Source organism: Bombyx mori, chromosome 4, assembly GCF_030269925.1.
Source record: "Bombyx mori chromosome 4, ASM3026992v2".
NCBI classification, from domain to species: Eukaryota; Metazoa; Arthropoda; class Insecta; order Lepidoptera; family Bombycidae; genus Bombyx; species Bombyx mori.
Genome location: NC_085110.1, coordinates 8,386,908 through 8,405,517, shown reverse-complemented (window position 1 = coordinate 8,405,517; position 18,610 = coordinate 8,386,908). Strand labels below are relative to the sequence as shown.

General features: G+C 33.7%; 3 protein-coding genes and 1 long non-coding RNA gene across 7 annotated transcripts; 2 read left to right on the top strand and 2 right to left on the bottom strand.

Moving 5' to 3' along the window:
* The first annotated feature begins 7,159 nt into the window (after positions 1–7,159).
* Positions 7,160–9,930, top strand: LOC101740790 (transcription termination factor 3, mitochondrial). 4 transcript variants are annotated; one of them, XM_038010707.2, is made up of 4 exons: positions 7,160–7,347; positions 7,630–8,232; positions 8,318–8,532; positions 9,471–9,930. In XM_038010707.2, exons 2-4 carry the CDS (start codon positions 7,712–7,714, stop codon positions 9,746–9,748), a joined length of 1,014 nt encoding a protein of 337 aa, XP_037866635.1. In that variant the 5' UTR covers positions 7,160–7,347; positions 7,630–7,711; the 3' UTR covers positions 9,749–9,930. The 4 variants fall into 4 exon arrangements, with proteins under 4 accessions (XP_037866635.1, XP_062533063.1, XP_037866634.1 ...); XM_062677079.1 differs by having other exon boundaries at positions 7,244–7,386; XM_038010706.2 differs by having other exon boundaries at positions 7,269–7,410.
* LOC101741074 (endoplasmic reticulum-Golgi intermediate compartment protein 3) lies at positions 9,709–18,352 on the bottom strand. The gene is made up of 8 exons (XM_004929230.5): positions 18,121–18,352; positions 17,414–17,572; positions 15,296–15,432; positions 15,120–15,193; positions 14,822–14,987; positions 14,552–14,741; positions 9,980–10,181; positions 9,709–9,898 (listed from the first exon to the last, which is right to left on the bottom strand). Exons 1-8 carry the CDS (start codon positions 18,209–18,211, stop codon positions 9,763–9,765), a joined length of 1,155 nt encoding a protein of 384 aa, XP_004929287.1. The 5' UTR covers positions 18,212–18,352; the 3' UTR covers positions 9,709–9,762.
* On the bottom strand, positions 11,403–14,545 carry LOC134198766 (uncharacterized). The gene is made up of 2 exons (XR_009972949.1): positions 14,391–14,545; positions 11,403–11,625 (listed from the first exon to the last, which is right to left on the bottom strand). It is a non-coding gene; the product is annotated as an uncharacterized LOC134198766 (long non-coding RNA).
* On the top strand, positions 12,340–12,823 carry LOC101740932 (reactive oxygen species modulator 1). Its single transcript, XM_004929228.5, has 2 exons — positions 12,340–12,588; positions 12,664–12,823. Exons 1-2 carry the CDS (start codon positions 12,458–12,460, stop codon positions 12,770–12,772), a joined length of 240 nt encoding a protein of 79 aa, XP_004929285.1. The 5' UTR covers positions 12,340–12,457; the 3' UTR covers positions 12,773–12,823.
* Positions 18,353–18,610: the final 258 nt, after the last annotated feature.

The following is an 18,610-nucleotide window of genomic DNA, read 5'->3' as shown; positions in this document are numbered from 1 at the left end:
ATTTTAATGTTAGTAGGTTTTATCGATAAACGTTCTTGGCTTATTTTATTTTAAATATTGTTGAGTATGAATGTATTTGTAGAATTTATACTTTAATAGTAATTAAGTATATTGTTATGTGCAAAGATGATGTGATTTAGATATTATGTGAAATATTACTTGAGAGTGATTCAAATTTTAAACTTATCAAGGGACCGCCTGATAAAAAAAAACACCTACAGAACATTTATTCGTTAATGAAATTACAAACGTCATTCCTTGTGACTTCCTCTCTAAAATCACTTAATTAAAAACATTTAACGAATTTAAAATGTAATGAGTAAAACACTACTCACTGCGGAATAAAACTATTTTATTTAAATAGTTCCGAAGAGATTTTGTCGGTAGCCTTTTTCCCGAAATATCTAAACAGAATGTCTAAATATGTTTTGATGACATATTTTAAAGAGGTATTTATGATTAGTGTCATGATGAATAGATTCCGACCGAAAAATGGTGTCCGATATTTCGGATTCAAATATATTATTAAGTGTATAATCTATGTTTCGGATGAGGGCTCCATAATGAATTTAAATATATATAGATAATAGTTTTGGGGCATCGACCTTCTTGAGATCCTATAAAATATGTTATAATTATTATTTTTGTATGTTTTAAGCATGATAAAATTAGAAATTTTATATAAGCAATCATATTAAATCGATATCAAAGTCAATAAATAATGTACAACCCAAAACAGACGGCCGAACTGACGTGACAATGACATTTGGCGCGCTAAGCATGGCGGATTTTCGGCCTCATTAGACGGAGACGGAGACATTTACGTATATTCATGTTTCATTTTATGTACGCACTGAAATACTGTTATACTGTTTTCCTGCGAGTTAAAGTGCTGAGTAAGAACGAGATAGATATATGTTTATGTGTGTGCCTTCAAAATGGGTGCTATTTATATAAGCAATTGTACGTATAGAACAATATGTCGTGTCCCTACTATATAGGTCTATGGTATCATGTTGGTATCGATTTACTATATAGGTCTATGATCGATTGCGAGTATCACGCGAGATTTTTTTTTAAGTGATTTTATGACCTGGTAACTGAGATCTTTAAGTCATGTCTTATTTTAATTTATATTCTTATTTTTATGAAAAATTATAATATGGAGGGAAATTAAATGAAAATGATTAATTTGAGACATTAATCAACTGGGATGAAATGAGATGATATGGGATGAAATATAATCTTACTAAAATGGTGGTCATTTATTAAGATTTTTTCAGTGGACTTTTTGGAGGATCCCGAAAAGTTGCGTCCAGCAGCTTTTTTTCATTTTCCCACATTTGTGCACTTTCACAGATATTAAACACTTAATAAACCACCGTTATTACACATTTAAACCAGAAGAAACTAAATAGACAAAAATAAAACAACTCGCACAACTTCACTCCTCACGTTCCCGCCAAAAAGTCCATCACGCGAGAACAGGACTTTTGAGCATAGATTATACACATAATATATTCGAGCTTATATGCTTATTGTTGGAGTTTGTATATTAAATGTAATGGCAGGCAACACTTGACACTTGATTAGATTTCGAATATTAGAATTATTTTAAATGTTTAAAAAAACAGATCATTGTATTCTCGTAAGAAAATGTTAGTACTTCTCATCTAGACACGGCATGAAAAACATGTAATAGTTTTATAAAAAATATAAAGATATTAATTGTATAATGGTGTAAAAGTGTTCAAGCTATCAGCAATATAATTATAATGAAGCAGTTGTGTTTTTAAATAGCCCCTCATCACCTACAGAACCCAATCCCCTCAAATATAACCGTCCAACACTTATAGATATTGATGTAAACCAATGAAGTAGGAAACCTATGGAAATGAAACGTCAACCAAAATTTCGTGCCACTGTGACGTCATCTGGCCACAAAACATGGCGGCTTTAGTGCTGTACAAAAGATTTCAATGTTATCAGGTTTTATCGATAAACGTTCTTGGCTCATTTTATTTTAAATATTGTTGAGTATTATTTATTTGTAGAATTTATACTTTAATGGGAAGTAAGTAGGTATATTGTTATGTGCAAATATGATATGATTTAGATGGGTGAAATCTAAGACAAGTTCGTCCTTCGAATTTGCCAAGTAAACGATATGATGATTTTTAAAAGTTACTACACTGATTTTATAAAGTTGTCGTTTGTCGCAAAACACAAAGATATGGCGTAGTTCAAAGCCGTCAGCCCATTTCTAGCATGCTAAATGTTATCGTATTTTGAGTACGTGTTTTTCTTAGACTATTACAATCTATTTTAATTGTTTTGCGGACTCTAAAGTCCGTAACATACTACCGCAGCGCACCCCAAGGAAGGTGCGCCGCACTATTTGAATCACTTTCGCTTGAGAGTGATTCAAATTTTAAACTTATCAAGGGACCGCGTGAAAAAAAAGCACCTACAGAACATTTATTCATTAATTACAAACGTCATTCCTTGTGACTTCCTCTCTAAAATCACTTAATTATTAAATATTTAACAAATTTACAATATTGTTTTACTCACTGCGGAATAAAACTATTTTATTTAAATAGTTCCGAAGAGATTTTGTCGGTAGCCTTTTTCCCGAAATATCTAAACAGAATGTCTAAATATGTTTTGATGACATATTTTAAAGTGGTATTTATGATTAGTGTCATGATCAATAGATTCCGACCGAAAAATGGATTTTTCGGATGAGGGCTCCATAATGAATTTAAATACATATAGATAATAGTTTTAGGGCATCAACTTTCTTGAGATCCTATAAAATACGTTTTAATTATTATTTTTGTATGTTTTAAGCATGATAAATTATGAAATTTTATATAATCAATCATATTAAATCGATATCAAAGTCAATAAATAATGTACAACCCAAAACAGACGGCCGAACTGACGTGACAATGACATTTGGCGCGCTAAACATGGCGGATTTTCGGCCTCATTAGACGGAGACGGAGATATTTACGTATATTCATGTTTCATTTTATGTACGCACTGAAATACTGTTATATTGTTTTCCTGCGAGTTAAAGTGCTGAGTAAGAACGAGATAGATATATGTTTATGTATGTGCCTTCAAAATGGGTGCTATTTATATAAGCAATTGTACGTATTGAACAATATGTCGTGTCCCTACTATATAGGTCTATGATGTAAACTTCTTAGTTGAAATTATTAGCCATAAGTTGACGTCATTGTCAATCTATTTTATTCGTTATTTGTCAATGTACCTAATGTAATCAAAGCAAATTTTACTGTTAATTTTAGCTTATTAAAACCTTATATTCAGTAAAGGTTTTCTCTTATTACAATTTAATAAGCTAAATAAATAAAAAATGGATAGATATCTCCGCCCTGAAAGGTTTGATATCGACCCGTCAGATAGCTCTAGTACGAGAGCTTGGATACATTGGCGTAAAACCTTCGAAAACTTCATTTTCGTGCAGAAGCCGGCCGTTTCAGAAACAGATGCACAGTCGGTTCGTCCGCCAGAAAAATGGGACAGCATAAAGTTTCAACTTTTGGTAAACCATATATCACCAAATATCTACACATATATAAGCGAAGCTACGAACTACGAAGAAGCGATCACTATACTGCAAAAACTGTATGTAAAACCAAAAAAATCTGATTTTTGCTAGACACATGTTAGCAACAAGGAAACAACGTCCAGAAGAAAGTATTGACACATATTTACAAGCTTTGAAACTACTTTCTAAAGATTGTGATTTTGTGGCTGTTGATGCAGAAACAAACAAAAACGATAGCGTACGTGATGCTTTCATATCCGGTATATCATCGCATAAAATCAGACAAAGGCTTTTAGAAAACTTAACTTTAACACTTGATCAAGCTTACAACCAAGCACTCTCTCTAGAAACTGCAGAGATCAACTCTCAAAACTTCAATACTGTCTCTTTAAATGCTGTTCCTCCAAAAGAACCAACATTAGTCTCTTTGAAATCACAAACTCTGCACAACGAGACCTGCTCTTCTGTTAATACTCCTCGACGACAAAAATGTTTCTTTTGTGGGGGTCAAATACATCCTCGTAAGAACTGCGCTGCATTTGAAAAGACTTGTCAGCTCTGCAACAAGAAGGGGCACTTTGCCACTGTTTGTAGAAGCTCTTCTAAATCTACAAATTCTGTGGTAGTAGGTACTGAAGATCTTTCCGCTTGTATCACAGCAGCGTCACCTTCTTCATTACGTAAAGCTACTGTACCCGCTTATATTCGGGGAATAAGAGCAGAAGCACTTCTCGACACCGGCAGCTCCATCAGTTTTATAAATGACAACTTTGCAAGACTATGCGGGTTAAAAAGAAAATCCTGTAATCAGACTATTTCTATGGCCTCTCTTAATTATACTTCACAAGTAGAAGGTCAAACTTGGCAAACCTTGAAAATCGGAAATCATAGATATGATAATGTGAATCTTCTTATCGTGAAAAATCTTTGTGCTGATATAATTATCGGCCATGACGTCCTCGAAGAACATTCATCGCTAGAGTTCTCTTTCGGTGGGCCAAAACATCCACTTCAAGTATGTAACGTAGCTGAAGCATCAGTACCAGCTGTACCGCTTTTTGCAAATGTATCTCCCAACTGCAAACCTATTGCTATAAAATCTCGAAGGCACAACAAAGAGGATAGTGAATTTATTAAAGAAGAAATCAGAAATCTTATAGCAGAGGGCGTGATTGAAGAAAGTAAATCACCGTGGAGGGCCCAAGTACTAATAACAAAAAGCGAAACTCATAAAAAACGCCTTGTAATTGATTACTCTCAGACAATTAATCGTTACACAGAACTCGACGCGTATCCTTTACCAAACATTGAGGACTTAGTTTCGAAAGTGGCAAAGAATATATTTTTCAGCCTAATAGACCTAAAAAACGCGTACCATCAAGTACCTATACTACCCGAAGAAAGGAAATTTACCGCTTTTGAAGCACTGGGAAATTTGTACCAGTTCAGGCGTATTCCTTTTGGAGTAACAAATGGTGTTTCGAGCTTCCAACGAACAATCGATTGGATTATAAGAAAAGAGAAGCTTCAAAACACATATGCGTATCTTGATGATATAACTATTTCTGGCCGTACTCTTGAAGAACACGATCATAACTTAGAAAGTTTTATGAATGCCGCAAAGAAATACGGTTTAACACTGAGTATACAAAAATGCAAATTTTCTCAAAAGTCAATTAATATTCTAGGCTATAATATTCAAAACCACATAATTAAACCTGACAATGAGCGACTCAAGCCACTGATTAATTTACCTCCACCAAGCGATTTACCGACCTTAAGAAGGACACTCGGCATGTTCGCACATTATTCTAAGTGGATTCCAAAATTTTCTGAACGGATCCACTCACTTGCTAATACGACGATTTTTCCACTCACAAGCGAGCAAATTAAATGTTTCGAAGGCTTGAAAAATGATATCGCAAAGTCTTCTATACATGCAATTGATGAAAATATACCTTTTACAGTGGAAACTGACGCTTCCGATCATTCCATTGCAGCAGTACTTACGCAAAATTCTAGACCAGTGGCGTTTTTCTCAAGAACTTTGAATTCAAGCGAACAAAACCATTCCGCCATTGAAAAAGAAGCGTACGCCATTGTGGAATCATTGAAGAAATGGAGACATTTACTTATTGGTAGACATTTTAAGTTGGTAACTGACCAACGCTCGGTTTCTTTTATGTTTAATATGAAACATTCAAGTAAGATAAAGAATGAAAAGATTCAAAGATGGCGACTGGAACTTGCTGCTTTCAAATACTATATTATATACAGACCGGGGAAAGAGAACTATGCTGCTGATGCACTATCCCGAGTTTGTGCCACTGTAGAAACACGTACTGCAAAACTTTTCTTGCTGCATGAGGCTCTTTGTCATCCAGGGGTAACAAGAATGTTTCACTGGGTTCGCTCTAAAAACCTTCCCTATTCTATTGAAGAAGTCAGAACAATGACAAAATCTTGTCGAACCTGCTCTGAAATAAAACCTAGATTCTTCCGAAATACCTTTGATGACCAGAGGAAACTTGTTAAAGCGACGGCTGCTTTTGAACGCCTTAGCATAGATTTTAAAGGACCAGTTCCAACAAATAATAATAACAAATTCATACTTACCGTGATTGACGAATTTTCACGTTTTCCGTTTGCATTCCCATGCTCAGATGTAAGCTCGAAAACAGTGATTAAACATCTTAACAACTTGTTTATGATATTTGGCATGCCTTCTTATGTTCATTCAGATCGCGGAACAGCATTTCTTTCTGCTGAAGTACAGGAATTTTTACATGTTCGAGGTATTGCCACTAGTAGAACTACAGCTTATAACCCTCAAGGTAACGGTCAAGTAGAAAGATTGAATTCTACTCTTTGGAGAACGATTCTTTTGGCGCTGAAGACGAAGAATCTTTCGGTAGAAAATTGGGAACAAGTATTACCACAAGCCTTACATTCAATCCGATCATTACTTTGTACAACCATAAATTGCACTCCACATGAAAGAATGTTTAGACACCCTCGAAGATCTACAAACGGCACTTCTGTTCCATCGTGGCTTACAAATTCTGGACAAGTCTTGATGAAGAAATTTAATCGTACAAATAAATATCAGCCATTAGTAGAAGAGGTTGAATTGATACACAGCAATCCTGACTTTTCATACATTCGGCTTCCAGATGGCCGAGAAACAACAGTGTCGAATCGTCATCTAGCACCATTGGGTTCAGAAAGGGTAGATCTGCGAATAGATAATGAACACAATATTGATTATCATAACGTCGCAGAACCACTTCCGGAAACAGAAGACCAAAACTTGGAGATTCCTTCATCTAATGAAACGGGACCTGTGGCACTTGATAATAACAGAGAGCTAGAGACAGAATTACCATCATCACCACCGCCGGAGCCAACACTTCGTAGATCTGGTCGCGTCCATAAAACGCCAGGATTTTTAAAAGATTATGTTTTAAAATAGTGCGGGAGAATGATGTAAACTTCTTAGTTGAAATTATTAGCCATAAGTTGACGTCATTGTCAATCTATTTTATTCGTTATTTGTCAATGTACCTAATGTAATCAAAGCAAATTTTACTGTTAATTTTAGCTTATTAAAACCTTATATTCAGTAAAGGTTTTCTCTTATTACAGATATGCTTTTGAGAGTGCTCGATTGTGCGAAGTGTTGCTGTAGTTGGAACGTTCAACGTTGAGCATTATGCCGCTCTAGTGCTGTAATTGGAAAACTACCCTAGCGTTCAACTTTAGCAGTAATATTTTTGTCTCGAACTAAAGGTCTTATTTACCAGGTCATAAAATCCCTTAAAAAAAATGTAATATTTTTGTATTTATGCATTTCGTGCGTATGTTTTAATATTTTGCTTTTTTCATTGCGAAAAATCAGCCTTTTACCTAATAGAATTAGCATCAAGCAATAAGGTATTAATAACAGTAAACTAATGTGCTTGTTACCAATGAAAAAATATTTATTGATACAGTTCCATTAATCTACAAATAAATAAAAAATCGTAATGTGTGTATTATAATTTTAGTAACAAGACTAGACCAAAACAACTCTGGAAGATAGAAAAGGTGTCAGTAGAATATACTTTTAAATTGAGTTTATTTTGGGAAATGGCCATTTGCAAATTATTTATAAGAATTTTGAAAATTCATAATGCTATTCCTGCTAGATCCATGTGTGGCTATTTACAAGTTGAACCTGGTGAAAGTGAAATTTGTAGTATTAGTTATGAAAAACCCACCAATGTACTTCAACGAACACATAAAGATTTATCTGATGTAACTCCATTTTTATCGAACACATTCAATTTGGCTGCTTATGTAAATCATTCTAAGACATTACAAAATCTCATAGACCTGAATGTCAACATTAGTAAATTTGAGAAGAAACCTTACATTATTGAGAAGTTATTAAAATTAGACTTTGAAAAAAATATGAAAAGCCATATAGTATTTCTTTCTGATTACGTTAACATGGAACAAATGGGTGAATTTTTTACAAAGAATCCTATGATATTTTGTGAACATTTAGAAGATTTAAAAACTAGAGTTAATTACCTAGAAAGCAAAAGATTCTCTGATAGTGAAATAAAACGAATAATAAGCAAAAACCCTTATTGGCTTAACTTTAGGTGAGTCCGAAATTTGAATCTATATTTTTTTTAGAAAATTCTTCTGTGCTAACTAATTTATTGACTATAAAAATGTTTTTTCCAGTACAATTAGAATTGATAGAAGATTCGGATTTTATCAACAATATTTTGATTTAAGTGGCAAAAATGTCAGATGTTTAGCAACAACACAACCAAAATTAATAACTTATAATCTTCACCATGTGAAATGCAATACATTTGCCATTAAAGAAGAAATGGGTTTTAAAGATGAAGAAATAAAACTGCTTCTGCTAAATAAACCGAAACTTTGGATGATAAGTGAGTATATAAAATACAGCTTAGAATTGGCAGGAAGAATTATGCTATTTTCTTACACATGTTAGTTAAACCATTTTTAATCTCAATATGATAATTATCCATGATGAAGAGTAGATGTAGAAGAGTATTCATTAATGACTCACAATTATTGAACATTGTAAAAATAAAGGCTTTCAATCATAATTCAAAGTGGCATTCACAATATGAGGTTGCTGCGAAAACTTATTTTTAACATAAATGTGCATAGGTACATATATATTTCCCCTTATGCATCACTATTTTACACCCCATTTGGTGTTTTACATCTTGTGGTGATCAGTCTATGATATCAAAATGTGAATGCTGCCTGAAAGTTAAATTGCAACATAAGAATGTATTGATTGTTTCAACCTTCAATCAGGAAGGCATGACTGTTTCACTGCAGAAATAGGCAAGTTTATTATGCCTCCCAATCCACCTTACACTCGGTAAAACAGTCCAGTTTGAATTGAAACTTAAGATACTACTAGATAATGACTGAGCTTTGCTCCGTATTTTATTTTCTTACAAATTGTGTTTTTTAGAAATTATATTTAAATACGAATTACATATTGATAAAATGATGAAATATGGATAGTATTTTTCGATCTTACGGATAGAATAATAAAAAAATTATGAACTGGTTATTTAAAGAAAAAATCAAAATTATTGATGAAGTTGATTATTGAAAACACGAATAAAACAACATTTTCTGAAAATAAGTCGTAGCTAGATCGATTTATCGCCTCCGAAATTTCCTGTATACTAAATTTTATGAAAATCGTTTGAACCGTGTCTGAGATTCAGATTATATATACATATATTTATATACAACAATTGCTCGTTTAAAGATATAAGATTAGTTAATTTAATAGCTGCAATAATAAAGTACCTATTAATAGTGATTTATTTTCTTACAGATCAAAGAATGCTAATAGAAAGATTTAATTATATTCACAATATAATGAAAATTCCTCACACAACAATATTAGAGAATGCTGGAGTCTTATTAAGCAGGGTTTTTAGAATAAAACAAAGACATCTCTTTTTGCAGTCATTAGGTCGTGCACAATATGATCCAAAAAAAGTGAACTATGTTCCTATAAAAGCGCTAGTTGAAAAAAGTGATGTAGAATTTTGTAATAATTTTGCAAAATGTGATATTGATGATTTTAATATGTTTTTAAAAACCTTGTGAACAGTTATTATAAATTATCCTGTTTTACCAAGCAATAGTTTGTTTTCAAATGCATTAATTGAGTGATACAATAGAGCATCAAAAATGCCTGCAACAGTAAACACTCCTCCAATTATAGCACAGATGTTTGTAGCAAAATGACCAATGGACCTGTAAAAATATATAGATTTGTGTCATATTGATATTATGTGTTTTAATTAATTTGATGCTGTTCACAGACTATCAGCTTACCTTTCTTTTTCTGTGTATTTTACCATTAGTGGTGATAATTCATAGCTGAAGAAAGCACCAGGCATACCAGATTCTGCATGGACATTCGAAACTGATTTGTGATGTCTAGTGACGGAGAATTGGTTTGTGTGTAATACTGTTTTATCTAACTTTACATACATAGTTGGTATTATTTTTAAATAATACTGAAACATCATTGCACCTGAAATAAAATAAAAACATGCACATAAATCGGACGCTTGGGCGAGAGTGCGTGCAGGTGATTCGTTTAGACTTTAGTGGGTAGAGCTCTAAATGGCATCTTTGGGTTCGCGGTTCGCTTTCTACATCTGCGGACCGTCCAGTCCCACATACCCTGCGCACCACGCAGGCGGTTCGTAGGAAGTTCGGCTTCGGCCCAAAAAAAAGCCATCGTACATTACAGTTGGGTAAATCTTTGACGTTTTATTAATAAGGGTTCCTTACTACGTAACAGTCACATTAGTACTGATGACGTTGGTTTATCTACTAAAGCCTGCAATACATGTTGGCCGAGCGTCGCCGAGGGAACCCCAATATCAACGTATAGACAGTATATTTGCATTGTCTTGCCATCGCTCGGTGTCGCTCGCCTAGTTACCGAGTAAAGTCAAGCGCCAACATGTATAGAAAGAACTCATTTGGCGTAGCTTGCCATAACTTGCGGTCGCTCGCGATCACCTGCCGCAATTCGGAGCGCTGTCGGTTTTTCTGCACAAATCAATAAGCTCGCGCGCACTCAGCCAATAGTGTCAGCGCGCCATTACGCGGCGGTTGGCGTGTGTACGCCTATAAAATGTCACGCTCAACTGACGGAGCCCAATGTGTGGGCATCTATTCAACATTCGTTTATATTGGCCATTTGCATTTGTTTTCGATAAATCTTGCCGAACGTGTAGGCAGTAGCACTTGCCTTGTATTAATTTACTTACGCTCGCGTTGGCCTAAGCTCGGCCAACATGTATTGCAGGCTTTATGCAAAAAAACATTGGTTGCCTGTAAAGTCGGTATATGGACGATAGATTTACGTGATAACGTCAGTAGCAGAACTATTCGAACTGCTAGCTCCGATTCACGCGAGAAGAGATATGAATGTGTCACAAGCCTACGATTGGACCGACCGTGCCTCTCTATCGCTTGTTCCGCGCTCTCGCTAGCAAGCTCAGACTTAAAGGTTTATTACACTTGGCTAAATTTAGTAGACTGAATTCAGAAGCAAATTTAGAAGATTCTGATTGCACTGTTCTAAATTCAGTTACTGAATCAATTGTCAGTTTAAGCGCGACGAAGTTGGACGTGTCGTGTGTGTACGAGGATGGCCCCAGTATTGTCTAGACAACAAAAAAATGGTCCTGGCGTAGCCGTCGCTGTCGGCTCAATTGAAAAATAAAAGAAGAGAAGAATATGGGTGAAGAAATATTTATTGCTCCGCGGAAAGATAGCAAATATGAACATTATGAGTGATTTAGAACCAGCAGACTTCAGAAATTATCTATAAATGGAATCGAGATCGTTTGACCTAATATTAAACCTTGTGACACCGTTGATTCAAAAGCAGGATACTATCCTACGATAGTATAAGTCCAAAAGAAAGATTGGTTGTAACATTAAGATTTCTTGTGTAATATCTGTGAAAGGGCACAAATGTGGGAAAATGAAACAAAGCCGCTGGACGTAATTTCTCGGGATCCTCCAAAAGTCCACTGAAAAAATCTCAGTAAATGACCACCATTTTACTGAGATTATATTTCATCCCATATCATCTCATCTCATCTCATTTTATTTAATGTTATCCCAGTTGATTAACGTCTCAAATTAATCGTCTTCATTTCATTTCATATTATCATTTTTCATAAAAATAAGAATATAAATTAAAATAAGACATGACTTAAAGGTCTTAGTTACCAGTTCATAAAATCCTTTAAAAAAATGAAGATCACAGATGTCAACATTGCGTTGATGCTCTTTATGGCGGGAGCGCGAGGAGTGAAGTTGTGTGATTTGTTTTATTTTGTCTATTTAGTGTTTCTTCAGGCTTAAATGCGTAATAGCGGTAGTTTATTAACTATTTAGTATCTGTGAAAGTGCACAAATGTAGAGAAATGAAACAAAGCCGTTGAATATAACTTCTCGGGATCCTCCAAAAAGTCAACTGAAGTTTCAGTCAATGATCACCATTTTACTGAGATTATATTTCATCCCACATCATCTCATTTCATTTCATGCTAGGTATGTTTCATATTAATCAACTTCATTTCATTTCACTTCTCATGTTTCTTATATATGTATAAAAGATTAGACTGTATGGTATGACACCTTTGCCTTTCCAGTTGGAAAAATAAAACTACTACTAGTCTACTACTATTTACGGTGACGGGTAAAAACATAGGTTTAGATGTTATTTTATTGTACTTTGTATAGCTAAAGGACAAGAATAACTTACAAATAGTTTTATTTAAAATGCCTGTACCGGGTGCTGTTTATCACAACCAAGGACCTTCGTGTTTTGATAAAATGAAAATGGGTTTTATGATTGGTTTTTGTGTAGGGATGGCTAGTGGAGGTCTTTTCGGCGGATTTACTGCATTAAGGTTAGGTTTGGATTTTTATATTTAGTTATTTTGTCAGATTAAAAATGTATAGAAAATGTAAAAAAACTATTACAGGTATGGAGCAAGGGGGAAAGAGTTAGTACATTCCGTTGGAAAAGTAATGCTTCAAGGTGGAGGCACATTTGGGACTTTTATGGCTATTGGAACTGGTATACGTTGTTGATTAGTTTTTTAATGTCAATAAGTTATATAAATTAGTTTATGTTACTTTAAATTTGTTTCATTTTATTAATGATATTGCAGTTAAGAATTTAACTACACTGTACAAATTTGTACATAAATAATCAACAATTTTAATTTAATATCCCTTAGCAGCACAACAGAAATTCCTTTGATATCCTGGTAATTTTATTTTTGTTAGTGATTACTTTTATGGCCAAATCTCAAGCTGTTTGAGATTTTCTTTGATATTTCTACACTTCAATCATTGTATATTGCTCATTATTTGAAATTAGTAATGACGGTGCCTAAACTGGTAATTTTGCATCCTGTTCTTTTTTTGTCCACTCTTTAATTATTATTTTTACTGCACTAGACAGGTGAACAAGTTTACTTGGTTTTATGTTGTTATTGGAGCTCATAGGTAACATGGTGTACATACCAGTAAAAGTGGTGTAAAAGCATCAAGAGACTTGATGAGTTTTAAGTTGAATTTTACCCTATAATGGTTATGTTGCCCTTCAGACTAAACGCATGACTTGTTTGGCAGCATAAACAAGCGTTATGCTTGTCCCTTCTTTGTGGGGGCTCAATATCATTACCTTTTATCCAGATTAATAAATGTTGGTGTGCTTCCTTTTCAATATATGATTTGTAATGTGAAAAGAAAATTAGCAGAAGTGACAGGATATTGGTGTGGGGCACAAAATTCCCCTGGTCTTTTTCATAGACCTCTATCAAAATTTAACTGGTTTAGAGCGGCCCCATGTAGCTACATTTCTACCATATTCCTAAGATGACAAAAAAAACCTGAAGATTATATCTAGTATAGCTAAGGAAATTTGAGTTGTGGCTGAGTTCCAACCATTAACTAATAGTTTTTTTTTTTAATTGGGAGAATTGGTTGGATTATTAACTCATTCACTGTGTGAGTTATGTCAAAAAAGTAAAGTTGCTAAAAAAACAGCACAAGGAAGCAATTAATTTTCACTTATTCCATTCAAAAACTTCCTAGTCAAATTGTACATTTTTTGTTATATTTATTCTTGTAATGTTCTTGGACTAATTGTGGTCCCCCTACTTTTTGGTCATACCAACATAAGACTCCCATTGAATTTCCCTTGGACCTGTATGGCTTTGTGAACTAAGGTACTAGATCAAATGGTTTAGCTTCATAACTGCATATGTCTGGACACTGGTTGTCAAAATAGTTTAGAAACCAGATTCATCAAATATAGCCTTTATTTATAGGAACCTTTCCTGAATCCTAATGTTAATAGAAAACAATGAAATTATATTTATTTATTAAATTACGTATTTCTATTTGTCTATTTAGTGAATCTAGTGGTACATAATAAACATACATCCATTTACTGGTGGTAGGTCTTGTGAATCCGCACGGGTAGATACCACCACCCTGCCTATTTCTGCCGTGAAGCAATAATTCGTTCCGGTTTGAAGGGTGGGGCAGCCGTTGTAATTATACTTAGAACACATATCTCAAGGTGGGTGGCGGCATTTACGTTGTAGAGGTCTATAGGCTTCGGTAACCACTTAGCACCAGGTGGGCTATGAGATTGTCCACCGATCTGTGCAATAAAAAAAAAACAGCAAAAAGTTACCAATTTTGTTCCACGGTTTTTGTGAATTGTGTCCAACGGTTCCAATGTTCACTATGAATATAGTCTGTCATATGAAATTGTTACATTATTTGATGTTGCAAACTGTTTAGAGGACGATGGACTTTGGCTAAAACAAATGCTAAGAGATAATATATAAATACCTTCAGTGGCAAGTCCAATGATTCCATTCAGTGGAGCTGTATTAGCACCTTCAATATCAGTTCCGAATGACAAATGTTTTATAATATGTGTTGTATTAAATACCGATGATGAAAATGGTTGCACATCATGTACATGAACATGACTTATTGTGAAGCTTTTTCCAGGTGCAATGTGGAAACTGCCACCAACCTTTAAATTGCAATAATAGATACTGTGTACATCATCCAGATTGCATCTTAACAGACTAAATACAATTTTGTGATACATACTCTGTTTACTTCCATGTAACCATATATTTGACATCCTTCTTTGAGAGCTAAATTCAATTTCTCAACAGATTCATCATTTTTGCATTGTTCTATAGTACTTAAATGGGGAAGAGCCCACCTTCGCAATCTATATGCTTCTTTTACATCATCACATGTATTGCAGCATCTATATTATAGAAAAAAATATGCTTAGTGTTTATTTATTTAAACAAAATAATGTCTATTTTTCACTGGTAGTAGGACATCTAGGCACAGGTAGGTATACACATCTAAGCAATAAAAATGGAATTATTCTTACTGAGACTCATTGAAAGCTGCTCCATAACAGCTACCGCATGTTAATGTTGCTATTTCACTGTTGTTTTGCTTCAACTAGAAATAATTAAGTTATTAAGTCTATTTGTGTGCTAATGACAATAGCATAAAAGCAGTGTTTATTTTATTTCCAATAGAAAATTAATTAATTGTTTTTACTGTTGATGCTGTTGATATTTCTTCTTTTTTTGGTTCTTCAATCGCATTACCATCGAGATCCAATCTCCTCTTATGAATGTTTTGTTCCATTTGAAGATGCTGTTCACCAGAAGAATCCATAGCATCTAGAACTAAATCTGAAAAGGAAATTTAAAATGAAGATAGTAATATTGTATTGACAATGGATGCCTGCAAGGTCAATGCCTCCCTCTTAAATCCCATGTTTAAAAAAGAATGGTTCATCACAAAAGTCACTGATAAATATAATAGCTCATTTGTACTTTTTACTTGGTCAGGCTACTACCAATTGTTATTTTTAGAAAATAATATTAATTTAAATTTGCAGGAAATCGTTTTACTTTGAATACTGTTAGAAGTTGCTATTCTGGAACATTGATATATAAAAACCCAAGATGCACAGTCTCATACAAAAGTAGCACTTGAAACTGTCCCCAAACACACCAATTATATCTACGTAGTTATAGTTATACTATAAACACCTTTTGCAAATTCGACTTTAGGCACATTGTTTAAAGTTGTTATTACAAAGTGGTGTACAATAACCAATCAAATATGACCAAAGTTAGCCGGCAGGACAGGACATGGAGTGAAGACGAATATTTGTATTTTTTTATTATTATAAGATATTGAGTTGGTATTTTAAGAGTTAGTTAAATTGTGTTCTATACCTATAATTATACTTTTATCTGAACGTAAATATGTTTTTGGGTAGGACATATGTACATTAATCTTTAAATATTTTCTTTAAAACTTTTAATGCATTCTTCAGTGAAATGGTCTTCTTAACAAGTCTAGATTTTTTTCTTCCATAAGTTGTTAATGACTTTTCCTTGCTAATTAGCCTTCTGTGGCATTTGTGGAGCTCACTTTTTATGTGAACTTTTCGAGGTGTATCCAGAGTTAAACCTATACTCAGGGAAGTAGTAGAAGATTTGAATTCCTTGTTATTTTCTAAATAAAACATTGAACTTGTACGACAGACTTCAGTATCACCGCCATCATCTGGTATACCTTTGTTGACAGATGATTGATGTCCATTCTCCGCATCGACTGCAGACTGAAGTGAAATTTTTCTGTTTTCAATGTGACGTGTTGGGCCAGAGCGACACTTCTGTCATTACGTGCAGTATGTCGCGAAGCCATAAGTTGTCCCCTAAGTAATTGATATGTATATGTAATAATATAATACATATTTACGAACTTTAAAAATAACGTCATATGGATGACCTCTATTCCTTCTGGAATTCGATTAAGAACTATATTATTATTATAATATATTTTCTAACATATGAATACTTATTCAAAACTAAATACAAAAAAATTCAAAGTGCATTAACTTATTAATTAAAACTTTAAACACAATAAAAAAAATCGACTCCATTGAATATGAACAGGATCTTTTGGATTATGCAACTAAAATAAAAGGCCATTTAATAGTAGTTCCTACATCGAAATAACAGCCATTGAAATTCGCCTTTTGAGTGAAGTTTTTAGACAAATTAAATCAAAATCACATATTGCTTTCTATATTTAGTCATAAAAACAACAAAAACACATTAACAAACTCTTTTACTCACCGAATATACGATATCCCATCCTTTTTTAACATTCTTGACCTATTATTTTTACAATATCTTAACGAACACTTCGGCATTTTGAATAAGTGCAGAGGGACGCGAAAGACCCGAGACTATTTAAAATGAGAGCACAATTTAATAAATTGTGCGCTCATTTTATGGGGATGGTTTTGAGACGCTGAGTGTGTATCTTGGGTTTTTTAATACATCAATGATCTGAAAGCACTATTTACATTATTTATACAACAGAAAAATTGCTAGCATTTAATGAGAATTATATCAATAGTTTGGGCTGGCACACTTCTGTTACATCATTGCTACTTTAAGATGTGAGATTGAAGGTTCAACTGTGTGTTATTGTGTTGTACAATCGTATAGTACAAGAAGTATGCAATAAGAATTAAACAATGTATGATGTAATAAAAGATGAGAATACATGATCCAAAGACAAAATAAATAAAGTCAATAGTGGTTTTTTTGTGGTAATTGTTATTATCTTTGTATTATTTACATTACTTACAGTTACATGATATTGTAGGTACTATAATATCTAAGTTAATGCGTAATTTGTGGCCTCTGGATGTATCCACAAAAAGTTCTTCTGAAATGTTTGGGGATAGGTAAGTATGCAGTTCAGACATAAACAGCAGTATCATTATACAGCCACCAATGATTGTAACTGAAAATTGAAATGTTTGATCAGTATTATTTTAAAAGATATAGTATCTCAGGGTCAAATGAAAAACAAAAAAAAAAAATTAAACCTCACAGTCTTTCCACCCTTCAAATTGCAATGCATGACTGCTTCACAGCAAAAATAGGTAGATACCTGTGTGTGCTAGAAATATTGGTAACTATGGATCGCATAATCGCCTTACTGGCACATTAGATTACTGCACATTTTTTAATTTTGCAATCTTGTTTGACACAATGAGGTCATTAATTTCAACCATTGTACTATATCCACGAACAGATTTCATCTCTACTACCTGGTCCGGCTATGTTTATGTAACTCAGTGTATTATTGGTAAATTTTTGGTATGTACAAGACACCACACAGTATTTTTCGAGAGCTATGCAAAACGTGATCTTTTTAAAATGTCGATTAAAACGATTGTGATTCCTTAGTGGCAGGCAGCAGCTTGGTTCTACTTTCGAAGTTGTTAAAACTCACGAGCTAATGTAATCTCTTACCATCAAATGGGTCGAAGGTTCTAAATTACTTACCGGTTGCCCCCGTTGTAGTTTTAACTCTAAAATCTTCCAAAGTCTTAGCATAGGCGTCTAATTGTTTGAATTTGTCAATGAATTGCGTCATGTTGAAAATGGTCAATTCAAATCAATTTAAATTATTTCAGTATGAAATGAAATACTTTTAGATTTAGATTTAAATTAAATAAAACCGCAACACAAACAATATTTTGACAACCGGACGGCGCCTCGTATTTCCTTTGACGTGGTTTTGTTTTGACTTTCTAGGCTTTTAAAAAATTAAAAAGTCAAAGGGATTTATTGGCGCAGCCCAATCCAGTTAAGATTAATCAACTTCTTGTTTATTAAAATGACAAATCGATGATTTTTTTATTTAGAATTTTTGATTGGACGTTGAATACGAAAAGGAGTAGGACCTTGACCATGACCATTTTTTTGGGTGTATTAAAAAGTGTCCACTGAAATGGAGCCAATTAAGGTAGCGCTATATTAGCAAATGGAAAGA

Bases quoted from the DNA above. Each gene is read 5' to 3' on its own strand.
- LOC101740790 (XM_038010707.2), top strand. From the start codon at position 7,712: ATGGCCATTTGCAAATTATTTATAAGAATTTTGAAAATTCATAATGCT. The intron at 8,233-8,317 runs GTGAGTCCGAAA...TGTTTTTTCCAG, and splicing joins CCTTATTGGCTTAACTTTAG to TACAATTAGAATTGATAGAA. The intron at 8,533-9,470 runs GTGAGTATATAA...ATTTTCTTACAG, and splicing joins ACCGAAACTTTGGATGATAA to ATCAAAGAATGCTAATAGAA.
- LOC101740932 (XM_004929228.5), top strand. From the start codon at position 12,458: ATGCCTGTACCGGGTGCTGTTTATCACAACCAAGGACCTTCGTGTTTT. The intron at 12,589-12,663 runs GTTAGGTTTGGA...AAACTATTACAG, and splicing joins GGCGGATTTACTGCATTAAG to GTATGGAGCAAGGGGGAAAG.
- LOC101741074 (XM_004929230.5), bottom strand. From the start codon at position 18,211: ATGACGCAATTCATTGACAAATTCAAACAATTAGACGCCTATGCTAAG. The intron at 15,433-17,413 runs GTAAGTAATGTA...TTTCCTTTTCAG, and splicing joins ACCTACAATATCATGTAACT to ATTTAGTTCTAGATGCTATG. The intron at 14,742-14,821 runs GTATGTATCACA...TGCAATTTAAAG, and splicing joins GTTACATGGAAGTAAACAGA to GTTGGTGGCAGTTTCCACAT.